The sequence below is a fragment of the Anas platyrhynchos genome, chromosome 1 (assembly GCF_047663525.1).
Source record: "Anas platyrhynchos isolate ZD024472 breed Pekin duck chromosome 1, IASCAAS_PekinDuck_T2T, whole genome shotgun sequence".
In the NCBI taxonomy this organism is placed as follows: Eukaryota; Metazoa; Chordata; class Aves; order Anseriformes; family Anatidae; genus Anas; species Anas platyrhynchos.
In genome coordinates this window covers 80031705-80050445 of record NC_092587.1, presented here as the reverse complement: position 1 = coordinate 80050445, position 18741 = coordinate 80031705, and the positions used below count along the sequence as shown (strand labels likewise).

General features: G+C 48.4%; 1 protein-coding gene across 6 annotated transcripts; it reads left to right on the top strand.

The window, feature by feature from the left end:
• Positions 1 to 1246: 1246 nt before the first annotated feature.
• PHC1 (polyhomeotic homolog 1) lies at positions 1247 to 18664 on the top strand. 6 transcript variants are annotated; one of them, XM_072042840.1, is made up of 15 exons: positions 1247 to 1263; positions 4591 to 4747; positions 6396 to 6506; positions 7674 to 7751; positions 8527 to 8676; positions 9605 to 9760; positions 10893 to 11391; positions 11721 to 12478; positions 13627 to 13774; positions 13888 to 14096; positions 14704 to 14815; positions 15381 to 15489; positions 16152 to 16302; positions 16914 to 17145; positions 17403 to 18664. In XM_072042840.1, exons 2-15 carry the CDS (start codon positions 4634 to 4636, stop codon positions 17555 to 17557), a joined length of 2982 nt encoding a protein of 993 aa, XP_071898941.1. In that variant the 5' UTR covers positions 1247 to 1263; positions 4591 to 4633; the 3' UTR covers positions 17558 to 18664. The 6 variants fall into 6 exon arrangements, 5 of the variants coding, with proteins under 5 accessions (XP_071898941.1, XP_027305681.1, XP_027305679.1 ...); XM_027449880.3 differs by lacking the exon at positions 1247 to 1263 and adding an exon at positions 1299 to 1455 and having other exon boundaries at positions 9629 to 9760; XM_027449878.3 differs by lacking the exon at positions 1247 to 1263 and adding an exon at positions 1300 to 1455.
• Positions 18665 to 18741: the final 77 nt, after the last annotated feature.

The following is an 18741-nucleotide window of genomic DNA, read 5'->3' as shown; positions in this document are numbered from 1 at the left end:
ATCACTATCTGACCTTTATTTAAATAAATAAAAATAAATAAATAAATCAGTCAGATACTTTTCCATCTGAAAGAAAAAAGAACCCCAAGCATTTGGAGGCATAAGCCTAAGCACCTTCCTGTATGGTGTGTTTTTCAGTTTTTCAGGCAGCAGTAAATGTCATTTTGATTCTAAATCAATGGGATCAACTTTGGTCCTAAATCACTGATCTCCTGTGAAATGATAGTCCAGGACTTGGACTACTGAATCAGATGCAGTGCTCTTGCAACACGAGGCTCAAACTTGTTGCTTATGGGATTTATTATGCTCCTTGTACATGCAGGTGAAGTGTGGTTCCTTTCTACTTTTCTTTTGTTTCTTCCCCCTCTATCTTGGTGCACAGCTGGTCATCCTTAGAGGAGACTCAGCAGCTCTGATAGAGAGGAGCCACTAGCCTGACATGATAGGGAGTTTCTCGTGATGTTAGAAAGAATCCCTCTTGAAAAACAGTGCTATTGCTACAAATGAGTAACAGTTTACCCTAATCGACCACCTCCCTAAGACAGGTAATGGACAGCAGAACTGATGTTCTTCATCAGTACTAAAGTGAAGCAAGGCCACAAAGTGCCTGCGCCGCGCAGCTTCGCTCTTCATGGCTAAGTGTGGTCATTAAACCCTGGCACTTGTTTTTTTTTTACACTCTTTTCACGTGTGTTTCCACTGTGTGCACGTTCTCCAGGCAGCAAAGCGGCGGCACCGCCGTCCCTGGGGGTGTTCAAGGAGAGGCTGGACGTGGTGCTTGGGGACAGGGTTTGGTGGGGGACATTGGTGGTTGGAGCAGTGATCTGGGAGGGCTTTTCCAGCCTTGATGGCGGTGTGCTTGTAACCATGGTGGGCACAGGTACCGTGGCCGTGCCCTGTGCCCACCGGCACGTTCCCCAGGGGGCACCGCAGCCATTTCGCCCCCGGCCTCCAGCAGCGCCGAGGCCTGAGGCCCGGACCCCAGGCCCCGCCAGGTCGCCATGGCAACCGCAAAGCGGCGGCGGGGCGGGCGGTGGGGGGGAGGGGGGGGGAGAGGGCGCCATGACGTGCCCGGAAGCGCCCCGAAGGGCGGAAGTGACGGAGCGGGGGGGAACCCCGAAGACAAAAATTTAAAAAAAAAAGGGAAAAAAAAAAAAAGAATAAAAAAGGGAGAGGGGGCGGGGCCTAGCGGAGCCACGCCCCCTCCAGCCCCCAGCGGCCGCGCAGGGCCCCCGGGGCCGGGGCCGGGGCCGCGGCGGCGAGGTAACGCCCCGCCCCCCCTCCCTGCTCCCCCCCCCGGAGCCCTCCCTCCCCCGGCACAGGGGGGCCCCGCGCCCCGCCCCTCCCCGCCCCGCCCCGCCCCGCCCCGCCCTGCCCGGCCCGGCGGGGCTCGGCCCGGCTGCCCGCGCTCGGGGGGGGCGTGCCCAGAGCAGCCGAGCCCGGCCGGGCGCTGCGGTAAGGAGGCGGCGGCAGGGAGGGAAGGGAAGGGAAGGGAGGTGTGGGGGAGGCCGGGCCCCGAGCTGACAGCGCCCGCGGGGCGGCCATTGTGCGCCCTGCCCCGCTCCGCTCCGATGGGCGAGGGGGCAGCCTCGCCTCGCCTCGCCTCGCCTCGCCCCGCCGCTGCCCGGCGCTTTGTGCAGGGCCGTGCAGCAGCAGCAGCAGCAGCAGCAGGTGGCCGTGCCCCCGCCGTGCCGCAGCGCCCTGAGGGGGCTGTGCAGGAGGGGGCCCCGCTGGTGGGGGTGGAGGCGTGGGGCTGGCTCCGGGGAGGCTGCGGAGCCGGGTGGGAGGGGAGCGGGCGCCCTGCAGGAGGGGGGGGGAGCGAGGAAAACTTTGGTGCCGCCGCTGGTAGGGCCGGGGAGCCGAGCCCCGAGCCGGGGGGCTTTGTGCTGCCCCGGGGCTGCCGCTCGGGGTGCAGCCCCCTGCGAGGCACGGCCGGTTGGAGCAGCCGCCTGAATGGGAATCGCTCCCACCGACCGCCCTCTTTCGCAGGGGGTCCGCCAGTGGCGTAGGGAAGGTACTTTTTGGAAAATGCCTCGCTTAAATGCCTTCGGTGGGTCGCTCATGGCAAGGGGCAGCGTCCAGGGGTCTGACAGCGCAGCGGGCACCGGGCCGGCACTGGGGAGGTGCGGGAAGGTGTGCGTGGAGGTGGCCGAGTCTGGGATACTTCACGTGGTAACAACCCGACCCAGACACACGCTGGGGAACCGCATCCCTGGGTGTACTTTCCTGGTGGCAGCAGACCCTGGCTCCCCGTTTTTGAGTTTGGGAAGGGTTTTGTAAGATAATCCTGCTTGTTACAAGTGGTGTAAATCCTTACTGGCCTTCTGCAAAGGGAGAGTGTGCCTCTCCATCCACGTCCCCAGAAGAGACACCTAAATGCTTGTTGATGCTTTTCATCCCAGAGGCACCGCTGTTTCAGTAGGGTTCCAGGTTTGTGCCAGCTCCTGGTTTTAGGAAGCTCTAGACCAATGTCAAACTCCAAAACACTGGTAACCTTAGGACTGATGCTGTTGTGTACTGAGGAAATACAGGCTGGTGGAGCAGAGCACCAACTTGGAAGCCAGGTTTCTCCTCCTAGTACCCTGAGAGTAAGGTCATACGTGAAGCTGGACAAACAGCGTGCTGAGTTGCCTTCTCTTCCACCTGACTGGCAGCTGAATTAGCTCACCTGTGAGTCCACAGCTCACTGATCTGACTGAAAATGATGCTTAGGGTAGTTTTTCTGTAAAGTTAACAAGTTAAATCAACTGATGGAAGGGTCCAGTGAGTGCTGGAAGTAAGGTAATTGTCTCCTGCTTGTAGCTGAACTACTGGATAACTTGGTGTAATGTGTACAGCTTTGCTCCAAGTTGCATTTTAATCCCATTTGAAGTATTTCATATATTTACACCAGTTCCTTTCTCTGAAAATCTCTGTGTTCTCTCCCTTTTCAGTTGCTTTAGGCTTCATCTACTTTTTTTGGTGCTGCCCCCTGGGGAGCATCTTGTGTTCTGGGTATTGATCGTCTGCTTCTAACTATAACAGAGTTGTGGGTGAAGACAGTGGTGGCCAGTTGAGAGAGTGTGTTTTAGCTGAGGAAAAGGTGGCTGGGTGTTACCTGCCCGTGGTCAGTGCTGGAGCAGGTACAGGACTGTAGTATTGCATTAGCAATAGATGCCTAGGCAGGACTCAAGAGCAGAGGTGTAGATTCGTGGGGAAGCCAGGACTGGAACAACATCTGCGTGCTAGTCAGTGACGGAATTTACCAGATTTTGAGGAGAAGGTTTGGAACAGTGGATCCCTGATACAATCAGCCGTCCACAGCTATTAATGTTGATGCTCTTGTCCCGCTTCAAAGTTGTCTGTGCCATTCAGGAGTTTAGAAACTTGTCTGGTGGAAAATATTGGTGCACTCCCTTGTATGCTGTGCTGCTCTGTTTGTTTACTGACCTGGAAGAAGTTGCCTTTGGTGCGGGCTGTGAAGCTTGACAACTCTGGGTTTGAAAAGGTCTAAATACAGGGGCTGTGCTGATGCTATGGGATCTTCCATCAGTGATAAACAGACTATCAGAAGCTTTTTTCTTTTTTTTTAAGCTTTATGCAAATGATATCCTTCTGAAAAGTCTCTTTTTTTCAGTAGAATTCTGTTTGTGTCTAACCACTTTTGTACATTTCCTGTTCTCACTCTACCTTCTACCATTACTCCTGGTATAGCCCATCTTTCTTGCTACACGAAGGCTCCCTGATCATCCCAATACATTACTTTTCTGCTAAGCACTTTTTTCAGTCTTTCTTTTCTTCCTCTTGGCTGATGGATGCCTTCTCCAGGCCTTGTTTAGTTCTGCAGTTCACCGCAACTCATCTTTCTGCCCCTGGAATATCTGTACGACCTCTGTGGTGTGCTTCCCCTCATAAGTATTGCTTGTGATGCCTTTGTCCACCCTACTTCTGGCTCCACTCTTCCTTAAACCAACTTGCCACCCCAGATACCAGCTTCCAGTCTGATATTTGAGTTGCGGTGTGTCAGGAACAAGGAGTAGCGAGAAGTGCATGTGATCAGAGAAAGAAAGAGACAATTACGGATCTGGGGCCATCCCCGATTACGGATGGGAGAAAGGACTGAGTTGGTGTATCTGAAGGGCAGCGGAGTTGTGGAATAATTACACCTAATTACAGCAGGAAGAGGTGCTGAGAAGCTGTGGAAGTACAGTGGGAGACTGGAAGTACAGTTAATTCACCTGAGTTCACTAGCCTCAAAGCAGAGGTGATCAGGTCTGTAACCAAGTGGTTGTCTGAATGAGCTGCAGCTGCTGGTTCGCTTTGCTGCCTGTTTAAGAACTCAGGATGCTATAGTGTCCGATTGTAGCATGGCAATAAAAATACGAGGATGTGTGTGTTACATTTCAGACTGTGGTAACAGAAGACTTAAACTGTGAGTATAATTTCTGGGTTATTTCAGCTCTGAGCATCCCCAGCCCCCTTTGATGTAGCAAAGCTGTGGAAGAAGCCTGGTACTGGGATATTCGAGTAAAAAAAAAAGCTGTGTAATGCAGTGAAATACAGTTTGGCTCTTTCTCTAGCCTGACTTAGTTTCCAAATCTTTCGATTTAGATCTGGAGTCGATCCCAGCCTGAGCTCCCAGGATCCTGTCACCATGGAGACTGAAAGTGAGCAGAACTCCGGCTCCAGCAGCGGCAGCTCCAGTTCTGGAGGAAGCACCCGTCCTCAGATATCACAGATGTCTCTGTATGAGCGACAGGCTGTGCAGGTAGGACACTGCTGCGTTCTGGGATTGAGTGTGCAATAGCCGAAGGGTGTTGAGCCCTTTCATGTCCATCTGGGTTGTCATGTGTCAAGGTGGGAGCATGCTGGAGGAGTACAGGGATCCAGATGTGCAGGGATGGGAGTAGCAAAGCCAAGGCACAGATGGAACTGAGCTTGGCAAGGGATGCAGGGAATAACGGGAAGGGATTCTGTAGGTACTTTGCTCAGAAAAGAAAGGCCAAGGAGAGTGTGCCCCTCTGATAAATGAGAAGGGTGAACTGGTAATAACAGACATGGAGAAGGCTGAGGTACTCAACAACTTCTTTGTCTCAGTCTTCACTGCCAGTCAGGCTTCACACGTCTCCCATTTCCCTGAACCTGTAGATAAGGGCTGGGGAGAAAAGTCCCTCCCACAAGTGAAGAGCACCTGGGCCAGGGCAATCCTGGTCATGAGCACGGACTGGGAGAAAAATACAACGAGAGCAGCCCTGCAGAGAAGGACTTGAGGATTCTGGTAGATGAAGAGCTCAACATGATCCAGCAGTGTGCACTTGCAGCCCAGAAGGCCAACTGCATCCTGGGCTGCATCAAGGAGTGGCCAGCGGGTAGAGGGAGGTGATCATCACCAGGTCTGGGGCCCACGGCACAAGAAGGATGTGGGGCTGTTAGAATGAGTCCGGAGGAGGGTCACAAAGATGATATGAGGAATGGAGCACCTCTCCTATGAAGAAAGGCTGAGAGAGCTGCGGCTGTTCAGCCTGGAGAAGAGAATGCTCTGGGGTGACCTCATTGCAGCTTTCCAGTACTCAAAGGGGGCTTATAAAAAAGATGGAGAGCAACTTTCTGCATGGGCAGATAATGACAGGACAAGGGTGAATGGTTTTAAACTAAAAGAGGGGAGATTGACAGTAGAGGTTAGGAGGAAATTCTCACAGGGGGTGGTGAGGCACTGGAACAGGTTATGCAGAGAAGCTGTGGATGCCCCATCCCTGGAGGTGTTCAAGGCCAGGCTGGATGAGGCCTTGGGCAGCCTGATCTAGTGGAAGGTGTCCCTGCCTATGGCGGGGTGGGTGGAGTTAGATGATCTTTAAGGTCCCTTCCAACCTGAGCTGTTCTATGATTCTGTGATACGCTTGAAGAGCTGTCCTGTTTTGGGATTTAGGAATTATTATATTAGGCCTGATCTTTACTTCCCGTAGTCTGGTGCTGTGCATTGTGTTTTGTAAGCTACTTTTCCAGCGTCCAGCCTTTTAGATTTAGTCAGTACTCGGATTTTAGCTCTGCTGTCCTTGTTCAAGTCATTCTGTTTATTGTGCCATTTCCTCTATATAGTCTATATGGTGTATATACATACTATGCTGGAACACTTGTCTGTCTACTAAAGCACAAATTGCCAAATTCCTGGAGTTTTTAAAAGTTTTTTAAAGTGTGTTTCCTGCTGTCCTGGAATATGTCTGTGATTCAGTCTGTTACCAGTTTGCAGCTTCTTTACCTGTTCTGTTATACTAATCTGATGGCTTTTTTTTTTTTTTTTTTTTTTTTTTTTTTGTGGGGATGTGATATGGTCCCAAGGCTCTTATTTCTTCATTTCTCTCTGATCACGTTTCAAGGGCATACTGTTTTTTAACAATTGGGTTTTCCTCTTTCTCTAGGCTCTTCAAGCACTCCAGAGACAGCCCAATGCCGCTCAGTACTTTCATCAGTTTATGCTCCAGCAGCAGCTTAACAGTGCCCAGCTTCACAGCTTGGCTGCTGTCCAGCAGGTGAGTTAAAAGGGGGCAGAAGGTGAGGAACTGGGTGATTCTTTACTTGCACTCTGACTTACATACCAAGGTCCTGATCTGCAATTAGACAACTGGTACCTAATTGCACTACTTGCAATGTGTTAAACACATTTTTGAATGTAATATAAACAGCTAGTAAACTGGAAGCTTGATGGAGTGTTTTGTTTAGTTTTCAGGTACAAAAAGGGGAAGATAAAATATAGCATCACATAAGGGAATTTGCACATTGGAGGCATGTGACTAGCTACTGTACCTCCATTAAATGAAAGATGGGTGTTTACATCACCAGTGAATGCGGTAGTGTTTTAGAACAGTCTTAAAGAAAACGATAGATTGTTATTTCTCTGAGGATAAATGTAGTTCTCTGTGTGTGAAACTTCATGTGGTATCCTCTGAGTTTTTCTTTCTTGAAACTTACTATCACGTGGTTTCTTTTCCAGTTACTAGCAAGAAGGATCTGGGGTAAATCTCCTCCATGAAGAAGGGTTTCTTTAATTGAGTTTGTTGAGATGATGTATCCTGCATAAATGAACTTTTTTTTTTCTAATTTAACGACTTCGCTCACTTGAACTGATGACAAATTCAGATGAGATGAATTATAGGTGATGTGACAGTATACTTTTGTCTATGTAACAATATCTCCATCAATAGCTGTGCTTCTTGGCTGTTAGTCCGGGTTTTAGTTGTTTTCAAATCCCTACCTGCAGTTTTATAGCACAGACCACATAGAATCCCTCACCAGTATTATGTGAATCTTAGTTGTAAAACCAACTAAACGTATACAGTGTGCTTGCCATGGCATCATTGTAGGAAAGGAAAAAAAATCTGTTTACCTTTCTCTGCCAGCTGAATGTGCTGTAATCTGAAATTTGTAACTTGCAGTACTATCATTGCATTGTTACTAATCTGTATGACTAGCTGAGCAAATTGGTAATATTTCAGGGGATGTCTGGGTGTTAACAGAGTGGACTGGAGCATCAGGATGAGGGGTTGCAGTGTGTAGCATGACAAACTGGGGCAACGTTCTTGGGAATGGGAGAAGATGATGGTGATGGTATTTAGTGTTCTTACAAAAACAAATATTTGGGCTGGATAAAAAAAAGGTTTTTTTTCAGGTACTCATTCCTCTGTCAATCTCTCTTGCAGGCTACAATTGCAGCCAGCAGACAAGCCAGCTCCCCCAACACCAGCACCCCACAACAGACTACCACCACCCAGGCCTCCGTAAGTAATTACACAGATCAAAGCCTTTCCCCACACCCTGCTCCACTCTGCCCTTGTTCTTTCTACTCTTTGTCTTTTAGGAAGGCAGGCAGCCAGGGAAACACAGCTTCTAGGAATGCTGGGAATCCACAAGATACAGACAACTTGAGGATTTGGGGTACTGTCATTATTGGTTGGGGTTGAGGAGCTCCAAAAAGGTTTCTGAGTGGGATAGGCTTCTTAGCTGGAAAGGTAGAGAATATCTTTTTCCTGAGCCTTTGGGGATATGTTTTCTTGGTTTAGGAGAAGATCAGGATTTATAAGAAGGAGGAGTTGTGAGCAGCTTGGAAGGCGATGCTCTTTTGTTTCGAGGTAGCTCATTGAATGAGAGGAAGTATGATTTTATAGCAGGTATTGGGGAACTGGGACTTGTTCAAAGAGTATAGATGAGTTGTTAAGGCAGATTATGTTATGATTTTTTTCTCCCTTTACTTGAGAGGCTGGAGAAAATGTATTTTTAGTTCTCTTTTGGATCTCTTATTGAAGTTGCAAAGTAGCAGTGATACTCAGGCTCATCATACAAATGAGGTTAGCATCCAAGATTTTGGCTAGTTCAGATCACATAGCCTCTTAAGGCAAGAATTTCCTTCTTTATTCTTGGACCCCTGCGGGATACAGGGAAAAACTGTGAAATATTTGTTCTGGCTGTACCCCAGTAAGTGAAATTTTACTTCTTTCTTTGCCCCTCCATCTCTTATATGATTTTTGTCTTTTTTTTTTTTTTTTCTGTTTTAAGATCAATCTAGCCACCACATCAGCAGCTCAGCTGATTAGTCGCTCACAGAGTGTGAGTTCCCCCAGTGCCACAACTCTGACGCAGTCTGTGCTCCTTGGGAATACCACCTCACCACCTCTCAATCAGTCACAGGCCCAGATGTACCTCCGGGTAAGAGATCAGGACACATTTTGTGTACTTACCATAAACCCCACTTTCTAGATGCTCCAGTGTTTCACTGTTTGGGACTACCAACTACTTAGGGCTAACTCCAGCTCTAAGACTGATACGATATGTTTTAAATTCAGATGAGGAACTCTTATCCCTGAAACCACATTTGACTTTGAGCTCAGCTTTTGAGGGTAAATTAGCTTTGTACTGTGTATTGAAATTCTTAAGAACTATGTTTGTCTCTGCTCTGCATAGATGTTAAAGATCCCATGGCACTTCTCAGTAGAGCATAAATGTGAAACATATATCCTAGACTGGAGTAGAACTGGCAGAAAAAAAGCTGCTCTTCTTGTTGATTGCTGGAACAGATATATGGTAAATTACTCCCTTCAGTCACTGCACGCAGGGATGTAAGTCAGGATTCAAGTAAGTCTAGGAACGTAAATCAACAGGAACAAATTTCTCATCCTTTTGATTAGTATGAAGTGCTGCTGTATGGAAAACAGACGACTATAATCTATCTGGAGTTTGGTTACCTACTTGAAAAATATGTTCTGTGTCTCAGTTGGCTTTACAGTTTGTAATCCTCTGGTCTTGGGTGTATGTCTTTTATCACTGTTTCTCAACCAGTCCTGAATATACATTTCAAAATTAAATTATACACAAGTATTTTAGCTGGTCCTGGGCAGCTTGTGGGAGTTGCCCCGGGCCCATATTTAACAGAAGACTGCTTGTTTCCAGAAGGAAACTGTTTCCTGCTCTTGAGGGTTATGTTACAGTACAGTGTGGGGAAGGGTGGCTGGGGGGAATGCCGTGTACAACATTGCAGCCTCGTGTTGCTTTGTAATCTGCTTGTGGTTCGCTGTCTGTCTTTCTCTCTTCCCCCTTGGTTCCTTTCATTCCACATCACCTGACCCATCCCCAACAGCCACAGCTGGGGAACCTGTTGCAGGTAAACCGGACCTTGGGCCGCAATGTGCCTCTTGCCTCCCAACTCATCCTGATGCCTAATGGGGCCGTGGCTGCTGTCCAGCAGGAGGTACCACCCACCCAGTCTCCTGGGGTCCATGCAGACACAGACCAGGTCAGTGACACCCCCTCCCAGAGCCCTTCCTGTCCCCAGTACACAACCTGCACTCTGGTTCTTGTCTCCAGCCTCCTCTGCCTGCACAGAAGATTCGCTCTATTTTATCCCCATTCTGTGTCCCTGTAACTACTGCAGGCAAGAGATATTGCTCTCTCTTGCCATCATTTCCTGGTGTTTGCTTTCTGCCTCCAGAGACTGGATTCATTTCTGATTAAAATTTCTGGGATGTGACATGGGCTGGATCAATCATGTTTTCACAGCTTTTTACTTGTCCTTGTGTGAAAGGAACTGTTGAGTTCTGTGTCCATTTTTCAGCGAGACATTCACTCTACAATGAAGAGTCTTTGTTAGCAATAGTGTTCCTTAACCTGGGTGGTTTGTTGTAAAAATGCCGACGACTGAACATGCCACAAGGTCTTAGCTCCTGCACTCAGCTGTAAATCTTTCTCTGGGTCAGAGAGCTGCAGTGGCTTCCCATTTTCCTGGTCCTAACCTAGTCATTCTTGGGATTTCCAGTTACTTCATATTTGTATTTTCTGGAGCCCTTTCTTTGTGGCAAAGTTAGCCACAATTGAACTTGAAGATAATGCTGCATTTGGAGGGGGATTAAATACTGAGGATGGTAGCACTGAAATGCAGAGGAACTGGTGAAATCAGCAAGGCTGCAGGCCTCCTGAATGGAAAGCACTGTACGGATAGAGGAGGCAAGTGGCACAAAAACTGTGAAGGAATTACTGGTCTTTAAAGGGGTATCTCAGTTCTTTTACAGCCATGCTAACGTGGATCCTAGCAATGCGAGGACAAGGCAGACAGGTCTGGAGGCTGTCCCGTGCCTCAGAAAGAATGGTGTTTTCCTCAAGTGCTGTTCAGAAAGTGCCACGAGATCTTTAACTTCCATCAGAGATGGGGCAGAAGGCAGTTCAGGTTAATATGTTTTCTAGGGAGGGTTGCACCTGAGCCTCGCCCTGTGGTATGAGCCAGCTCCCCAAGTTAGACTTACAGCATTGGCTTGGCCTGCATCCCAGCAGAGAATATTGCTGATGCATTCTCTTGTTCTGTACCTCTCTCCAACTTCCAGGAGGAAACATGCATGATGCAAATGGACTGTGTTCTGTATGTGTGTCTCTAGGTGCAGAACTTGGCTGTGAGGAGCCAGCAGACCTCATCCACTAATGCCCAGCTCCAAAGCTCTGCTCAGAAGGCAGCTCTACCAGGAAACTCCCAGGCTTCGTGCCTGCCACAGGCCACAAGTACAGGCCAGACCTTGGCAGCAGCTCAGGTGTCTTCTAGCAGCACAGGCCAGTCCCTCAACTTGAGTCAGGGGGCAGCAGGCAGCAATGGTGTCTCTGGGGGTGTGGTGGCAAGCAGTGGGAGCCAGACCTCAACAGGACTGAGCCAGACAGCCTCGGCAGGTGCCGCTGGCAGTTGCCAAAGGAAAGGCACAGGGGTAGTGCAACCACTACCAGTAGCAGCTGCCCAGGCAGTGACTATCAGCCAGGGAAGCCAAACGGACACAGAGAATGCAGCCACAAAGAAGGGCGAAACGGACAGTGGCGGACAGCAGACAGTGGGCATGAACCTGACGCGGACAGCTACACCAGCACCCAGCCAAACGCTGATAAGCTCAGGTGAGTGGTGCTCTCTTCCTTCTCTTTGAACCAGTTGAGCTTTCAGAAGAGTGCCATTTAAAGCTCAGTGGTGAGAGGTTTCCCAACAAGCCTCCCAGTTGCCGTGCTCCTGGATGCTGTTCTCTAGGGATTATCCTGCTCTACTAATGACAGAAGTTGATCCCAGCCCGTTCAGTTCCCACTATCCTCTGCCAGTTGGCTGTCAGTCATTTTGGAACATAACAATTCAAACCAGTGTGGTGGCTGCTTGCCTTTTTTTTTTTTTTGTTCCCAGTTGTGCTGTTGCTAACCTTTGTGCTCTCCTTTTCTCTGGTTCTGTGTTTGTATAGCCACGTATACACAGATTCAGCCACACTCATTGATCCAGCAGCAGCAGCAAATTCACCTGCAGAAGCAGGTGGTGATTCAGCAGCAGATTGCCATTCATCACCAGCAGCAGTTCCAGCACCGCCAGTCCCAGCTCCTCCACACAGCCACCCATCTCCAGCTGTCCCAGCAGCAGCAACAGCAGCAGTCACCATCTCTGACCCAACAGCAGCAACAAGCTCAACCTCCACAGCAGCAGGCGCCACCTCAAAACCAGCAGCAGGCTCAGACCCTTGTGGTGCAACCGATGTTGCAGTCCCAGGCACAGCCTGTTCAGCTCCAGCAGGACAGTTCTTGCCAGCCAGCCACCAAATCACCTGTTCCAATCCAGTCAAAATCTATGGTCGCTCCCATCAAACCGCCTCAGCTTGGGCCTGCCAAAATGTCAGCAGCGCAGCAGCCTCCGCCACACATTCCTGTGCAGGTGGTGGGTACTCGGCAGCAGGGCTCAGGCCAAGCCCAAGCACTGGGTTTAGCTCAGATTACTGCAGCAGTGACGACTTCCCGGGGAATGCCAGCTGTGGTCCAGCCCGTTTCCCAAGGCCATGCTGCTTCCCCATCCTCTTCAGCTCCACCATCCTCACAGGAAGCTCCCCCTCTCACCACAGGGGTGAATTTGGCACAAGTTCAAGGCACAACCCACATGGTGAAGAGCCCAGCCTCCTCTCCAGTTGTGGCTCAGATGCCAGCAGCATTCTACATGCAGTCTGTCCAGCTGCCAGTAAGTGAGACCATCAAGAAGGGAATACCACATGGATTCTCTTTGTTCAGTCCTAGGACACTAACTGCATTCCAGCCCTGGGTCGGTGGGACGGGAGGAATAAGAGGTTTGGATTAAGGGATATAGAGGCTTTTCCTCTCAAAAATGCTGATTCCAGTCCAGCCCTTGTGGTTACTGACTACAAACAGTTTTCTTTCATGTGATCATTCAGAGGCTTGCATGACACAAACTGGTGAGACTTGGACCCCGATTCAAATGGAGTAGATGTCCACATCACGTCCTAAATATCCCATTTAACAGCAGTTGGCCTCTTTGTCTCTCAGGAGAGAGAAGACAGCTGAGTGGGCTGTGAAGCCTGAGCTCCCCTCTCCCCACTAGGTGCAGATACCTCCAGGCCAGAGACCCCTCGGTGTGTGGTTATCAGCCACTGAGGCAGGGCTGGCTCTAGGTCTCAGAGGATTCCCGAGCAACAGACTATGCAGAGGTAGACAAAGATGGCTCATGTTCCGTAGGCCTCGTGTGCTGCTCTAAATTGGCCAACCACGGCCTGCCTGACTCCCTGGGACACTGACACTTTCAGCTCAGATAGCCATAGTCAGTTGCTGAGACTGTTAATTTGACTGGGTTTTCGCTTGTGTAGTCAAGGGCAAAATGTGTCAGTTTGTTTCTAAACTAGCTGCTGCTTCAGGGAGCTGTCAACAGGATTTGTCTGATTTTACAGCTGAGGGACAATTCTGCTCTCACCCAGCATACTTCCCCTATTGTTTTGACTCTGTTTCTTCATTGGAACTGATTGATTTAGCCAAAAGCCTGTTTGGAAACTGCTGGGTGAATGCCATTCCATTTCTTCCGGGAATAATCCCTCAAGGTTTGCAGGGTGTCCTGGTGTTATATCAGTGTATCGATATATCAACCAGGATGCTACATCTTAGTCGGTAGTTCTGTGGTATGTATGTCTTCTGAAGTTTTAGCTCCCTGCTAGGTAAATGCTCCTAAACAAAGATGGGAGCTGGATTCATTTCCAGGAGTGGGAACCAGGCTGGAGATGAAGTCTGATGGAGCAGGATGTATCGTGTTGCCTTCCATTTGTGTTGCTCTCTGCTTTGGGGCTCTTCTCTCTGCTTACGTGTGCCTCTTCGTTCATTCAGGGCAAGTCTCAGACCTTAGCAGTAAAACGCAAGGCAGAGTCAGAGGAGGAGAAGGAGGAATCAGCCAGTGTCACTGCACTGCTGCCTGCCAGGTCTTCTCCTGTGACAGACAGCCCCAAAAACATGGAGGAGAAGAATGGCTTTGGAGGTGAGGTACAAAAGGAGAGCTCTGTTTTTTCTGTACTAACGATCTGATCTCAAGTTCCACTTGAAGTAAGCGGAGCAATAGTAACAGTGACTTTGGTGCTGTTAACATTCCAGATAAATCCGATCCTGCTGCCGCTGCGACCCCAAATACCACCTCCAGTGAAGGAGCATCAGTCACCCCCACCTCTGCACCCACCCCAAACCTAGCAATGGTGTCACGTCAGATGGGAGACTCCAAACCCCCACAAGCCATTGTTAAGCCCCAGATCCTCACGCACATCATTGAGGGCTTTGTCATCCAGGAAGGAGCAGAACCCTTTCCGGTAAGGATTCACTGCTGTGGGGAAAGGAGGTGTAGCTGTCTCTTGGAAGGGTGGTGGGCATCCATCTTTGGACAGGACTTTATTTCCCTGTGTTCCATGTAAGCTTTTTTAGCTCACAAAAGTGAGAGGAAGGCAAAGGAAACTGGTTTCATGCATGAAGCAAAGCATCGAGTTGGTATTAAAGACGACAGGTTGGAGTGAGATGGGAAATGTGAACTGGCAAGTGTGATGGGAACCATTTTCTCCAATAGTCCCCAAAGCAATGATTTATGCAGGAATTATAAGAAGGTTCTTCTGTCTGACTTCTATTGAGGGAAAGATGTGCTGCATTTTAAATAAGCAGCAGGTGAAGTTAAAGCAAATAAGGGGAAATAAAGTCGCATGGAATTGCAGGATATTCAAAGCAGACAGTACTTGATGATCTTGGAATGAATCTGCCACGTCTGCGAATAAGGGAAGAGTAACTTTGTTCAGCGTCTCTCCTTCCTTAGTATGCAGAGGGATTATTTAGAGTTACAATAAGGAGTGAGTGGCATATGCTTCAGAAGAGAGTGGTGGGCACAGAGCTCCTTTACTGATGGGCCAAATTCTTTCTCTTCCTGGCTAGGTGGGTTCTCAGCTGCTGAAAGAATCTGAGAAACCACTGCAGGGAGGGGCTCCTTCTGGCCAGAGTGAAAACCTGTCTAGCAATTCTCCAGGAGGGGACAGTGCTTCTATGGGTGAGTTTCAGCGCTGGGATACCTCGCTAGTGGTACTGAAAGTTTCTGCTGTTACCTCATTATCTACTTTATACGTTACGGACACATATCCCTTTCTGTCCTGCTAACACCTTGGAGTGTCTCAAGCTACAGACCTAGGATCTTCTTTTCTCAAGTGCCAGAAGATACTGCTTTTTATGTTGTTGTTAATACAATCTAACACACCCTATGTTAGTAAGCAGAATCTGAACTGTATCTGTAATGACTGTGAAGGATGTATGGACGCAGCAGAGTGCAGATAGAGACTCCCCCACAGCCTTGTAGGATATGAGTGATATGCTATTTCTTGCTTGTTTAGCAAAAAGGACAAGGAGAAATACACTACTCTGAATATCCTGGGGTCCTAATTAGTGGAGCTTCTGCCTCTCCTCTACCAGCTTCTTGCCCACACTAATTTAGTAGTTTCAAAAGACAATAGTGTTTGGAATCTGTCTGCTCAAAGGAAGAGTAGTGCAATGAAGAATCATTACGTGTGATTTGTTTCAGCTCAAATCATCAAATGGTGTATATCTCTGTATCTCACTAGAGCTTGATAAGAAGGCAAACTTGCTGAAGTGTGAATACTGTGGGAAGTATGCCCCAGCCACCCAGTTCCGTGGCTCCAAGAGGTTTTGTTCCATGACCTGTGCTAAAAGGTAATAGCAAGACAACATCATCCTCTTCTCTGCATTCTCGGGAACTAGGCGTGTGTCCCTTCTCCAGGTAGTGTACAGTACTTCAGTACATCTGATTCTTCCTACGTGGGATGCATGGACCACGGAGACTCTTTAGTACTGGAGCTCTTTATGATTTGTGAATGCTTCTAGGTCTGGAGGAGGTGGATGTGGTGTTGAGTGTAAGCAGGATTTCCTACTTGCTCAGGAAATGAGATGGAAAGAGGGAAGTTCTTGGGCTCCAAAGAACCTCTCAAGTACACTTGACTGGCTAAATGAATGCTTACTGGTAGCTGTCTGCTCTGTTGGTAGTAAAGACAGAAGGGAAAGCTGGGGGGTGGAAATCCCGTGGAGAAATTACACTAGTCATTGCTGCCTCCTATTGATAGCAGAGTGCTTGTTATGGGTCTTTTTTCCCTTAGGGGAATGACTTAATTGACCCTTCAGATGTTAGATCAAGACTCTGGTGTCCAAATATTGCTTGTGAGAAGTCTGGACTGGTTCCTTCCAGGGGGAATTCTTAGAAGGAGGAAGAAGAGAATTTGATGGTAAAGAGAAGTTTCATCCACATCTAGAGAAAGGAGAAACAGTACGTTCAGTTAATTGCTGTTTCCTAATTGCTGCTCTGCTTCTACTTATTTGAGGTACAATGTCAGCTGCAGCCATCAGTTTCGGTTGCAGAGAAAGAAGATGAAAGAATTCCAGGAAGCCAACTATGCTCGTGTGCGCCGACGGGGATCGCGGCGCAGCAGCTCTGAAATTGCTCGAACAAAGATCCAGGGCAAGCGTCACAGGGTAAGGCCGTAGTCCTGCCTGCGGATTTCAGCAGAAATTCAGATTTCAAGGCAGATTTCAGCATAAAAATCGTCACTGTTGGAGGTACCAGGTTCTCAGTGTATGTAGCTGTACAGTACGTGACCAGTGCACATTGACACGGTCATTACGCAAGGCACAGTAAGCTGCTCTAATTGCTCATCAACTGCAAAAAGTGGATTAACATTTGTATTTGTTTACTCGGTATTCACTCCAGCATGTCACAGACATCCCAGTGAGTGTGATCAGCTGCCAGGTTTGGTAGAAAACAATCCACTTTTCCTGTACGGTTAGCTTTTTTTCAGATTAATTACTTGAATCAGATTATAGAAGGATTGAAAGAGCTCCAGAGCTGACATGAGGAAGAGGAATGGACTAGGGGAGGATGGGGAAAAGGAAGAGGAAGGGAGACGAGATTTTTACTTTCGTGTCCCTTCAGTGAGCTCTTGTGACAGCTGCCCCTGGACTAAGCCTGAGAAAATTGCCCCAGACTGCTGGGACTTGTACTGTTGCCATTGTCTGGTTTCGCACCTAGTAACTGTGGTTTAAAAAAAAATAATCACACTTTTTCTTTCTTTTCTGTGGGCTTACAGGGTCAAGAGGACTCAAGTCGAGGTTCTGATAACTCCAGCTATGATGAGGCTCTGTCCCCTACGTCTCCAGGACCCCTGTCAGTACGGGCCAGCCACGGAGAGAGGGACCTGGCAAACTCTAGCATGGCCCCACCTACCCCGGATCTACATGGCATCAACCCAGTCTTCCTGTCCAGCAATCCCAGTCGCTGGAGTGTGGAGGAGGTGTACGAGTTCATTGCATCATTGCAAGGTGAGGTTACGCTGCGTTTCTGCAGCCCTCTGATCCAGTAGCATGGGGAAATCTTTGAGAGTGGTATCTGGTGCTTTTACTGTGCTCTGTGCATGGTTCTGAACTGGAGTGGGTCATGCGAATGGATGAGTTGTACTCCTCAGGCAGCCTGCGTGGGGAGGGGAGATCGGTTAGATTCCTAGCTTACTTTCTGTGCCTGCCAGGGGTCTGTAAAGAGTGGGAATCTGTTTCTCAGTGCCGTTTCCTTGCTTTCGCAGGGTGCCAGGAGATTGCAGAGGAGTTTCGATCACAGGAAATAGATGGCCAGGCCCTGTTGCTTTTGAAGGAGGAACACCTCATGAGTGCCATGAACATCAAGCTGGGACCAGCTCTCAAGATTTGTGCCAAGATCAACGTCCTCAAGGAGACCTAACAGCTCGTGGCAGTAGATTCACTTCAGCTCTGACACCCAGAGCAGCTGCCAGCTTTGCAGGATCCTGCTGGGGCAGGGAAGAATGGGATGATCCCTTGTGGTCTTGTATTCAAGAAGAATGAGAAGGAATTTGACTGAAACTGCCGTGTACAAGCCCATGTTTTGGTCTTTTAATGGTGCTACAAGGGGGATGAAAACTCCTACCTGGGGCCTTTAAAACTTGCCTTCTTCCTGGTTTTGAATATGCCTCTCCCGTTTACCACATCAAGAAGGGAAAGGAGACTTCTTTCTGTTTTAGCAGACTTCTGAAAGGGGCCCTTGTCCCTTCTTGCTACAGCAGGTTTGTTGGATCTTATTTGAGTCTTGTGTCAGAACTTGAAGCATAGGAAGACCCTGTCCTGTATGGATATTGGGGGCAGCTGTGCTTGAGGCATTTAGGAAGCAAATTAGTAAATTTCAAGTGACAGATGTGGACAAAAAAGAACTAGAGCAAGAGGCTGCTTCTGTTACAATTCTAAATAACTAACCTAGGCTGTTTATGAACTGGGTTTAATAGCCATTCCAGCATGCATACCAAACTTGAAGGCACATGGCAATAGGAGCTGCCTTAGCTTTACTGTCTCCTGTAGAGATTCAGATCAAAGACTGAGTGTTTCGGCAGCTATTCACTCCAGATGCTCCTCATTGAAACAGTCAGAGGAGCATTTATCCTGAGTACTTACGACAAGGTGATGGGGAAATCAGAGTGGGGGGTTGTCTTACATTAGGAAATCCTATACCACTTGGTCTGTCTCCCCAGTATGTGAGTGCAAGGGTATAATTTACAGATCCAAAGCAGTCTCAAGAAGCACCAAGGCTCTTCATAAATCAGCTGTTTTGTTGGTTTTTCTTTTTGCTTCTTTGATTTGTTTTATGGGGTGGGGGTGGGGATTGTTCTCTTACCTGTTTGTATTATTTTTGTGTCTGTCTTTATTATCCTCAGGAGAGCTTATGGGACAAAGTTTAAGCTGGCAGGATTGTATTACCTGCCTCTGACTTTTTTTGGTGACGATGTAAGACAAATACTTCTCTTCCTCAGTATAAAAAACAAAAAACACTCCAACTGAATTATGATCCTTTAGTACTTCTTTCTAAGGGGTACAACTATGTTCTAGGCTAAGCCCCTGCTACTCAGCTCCCACAGT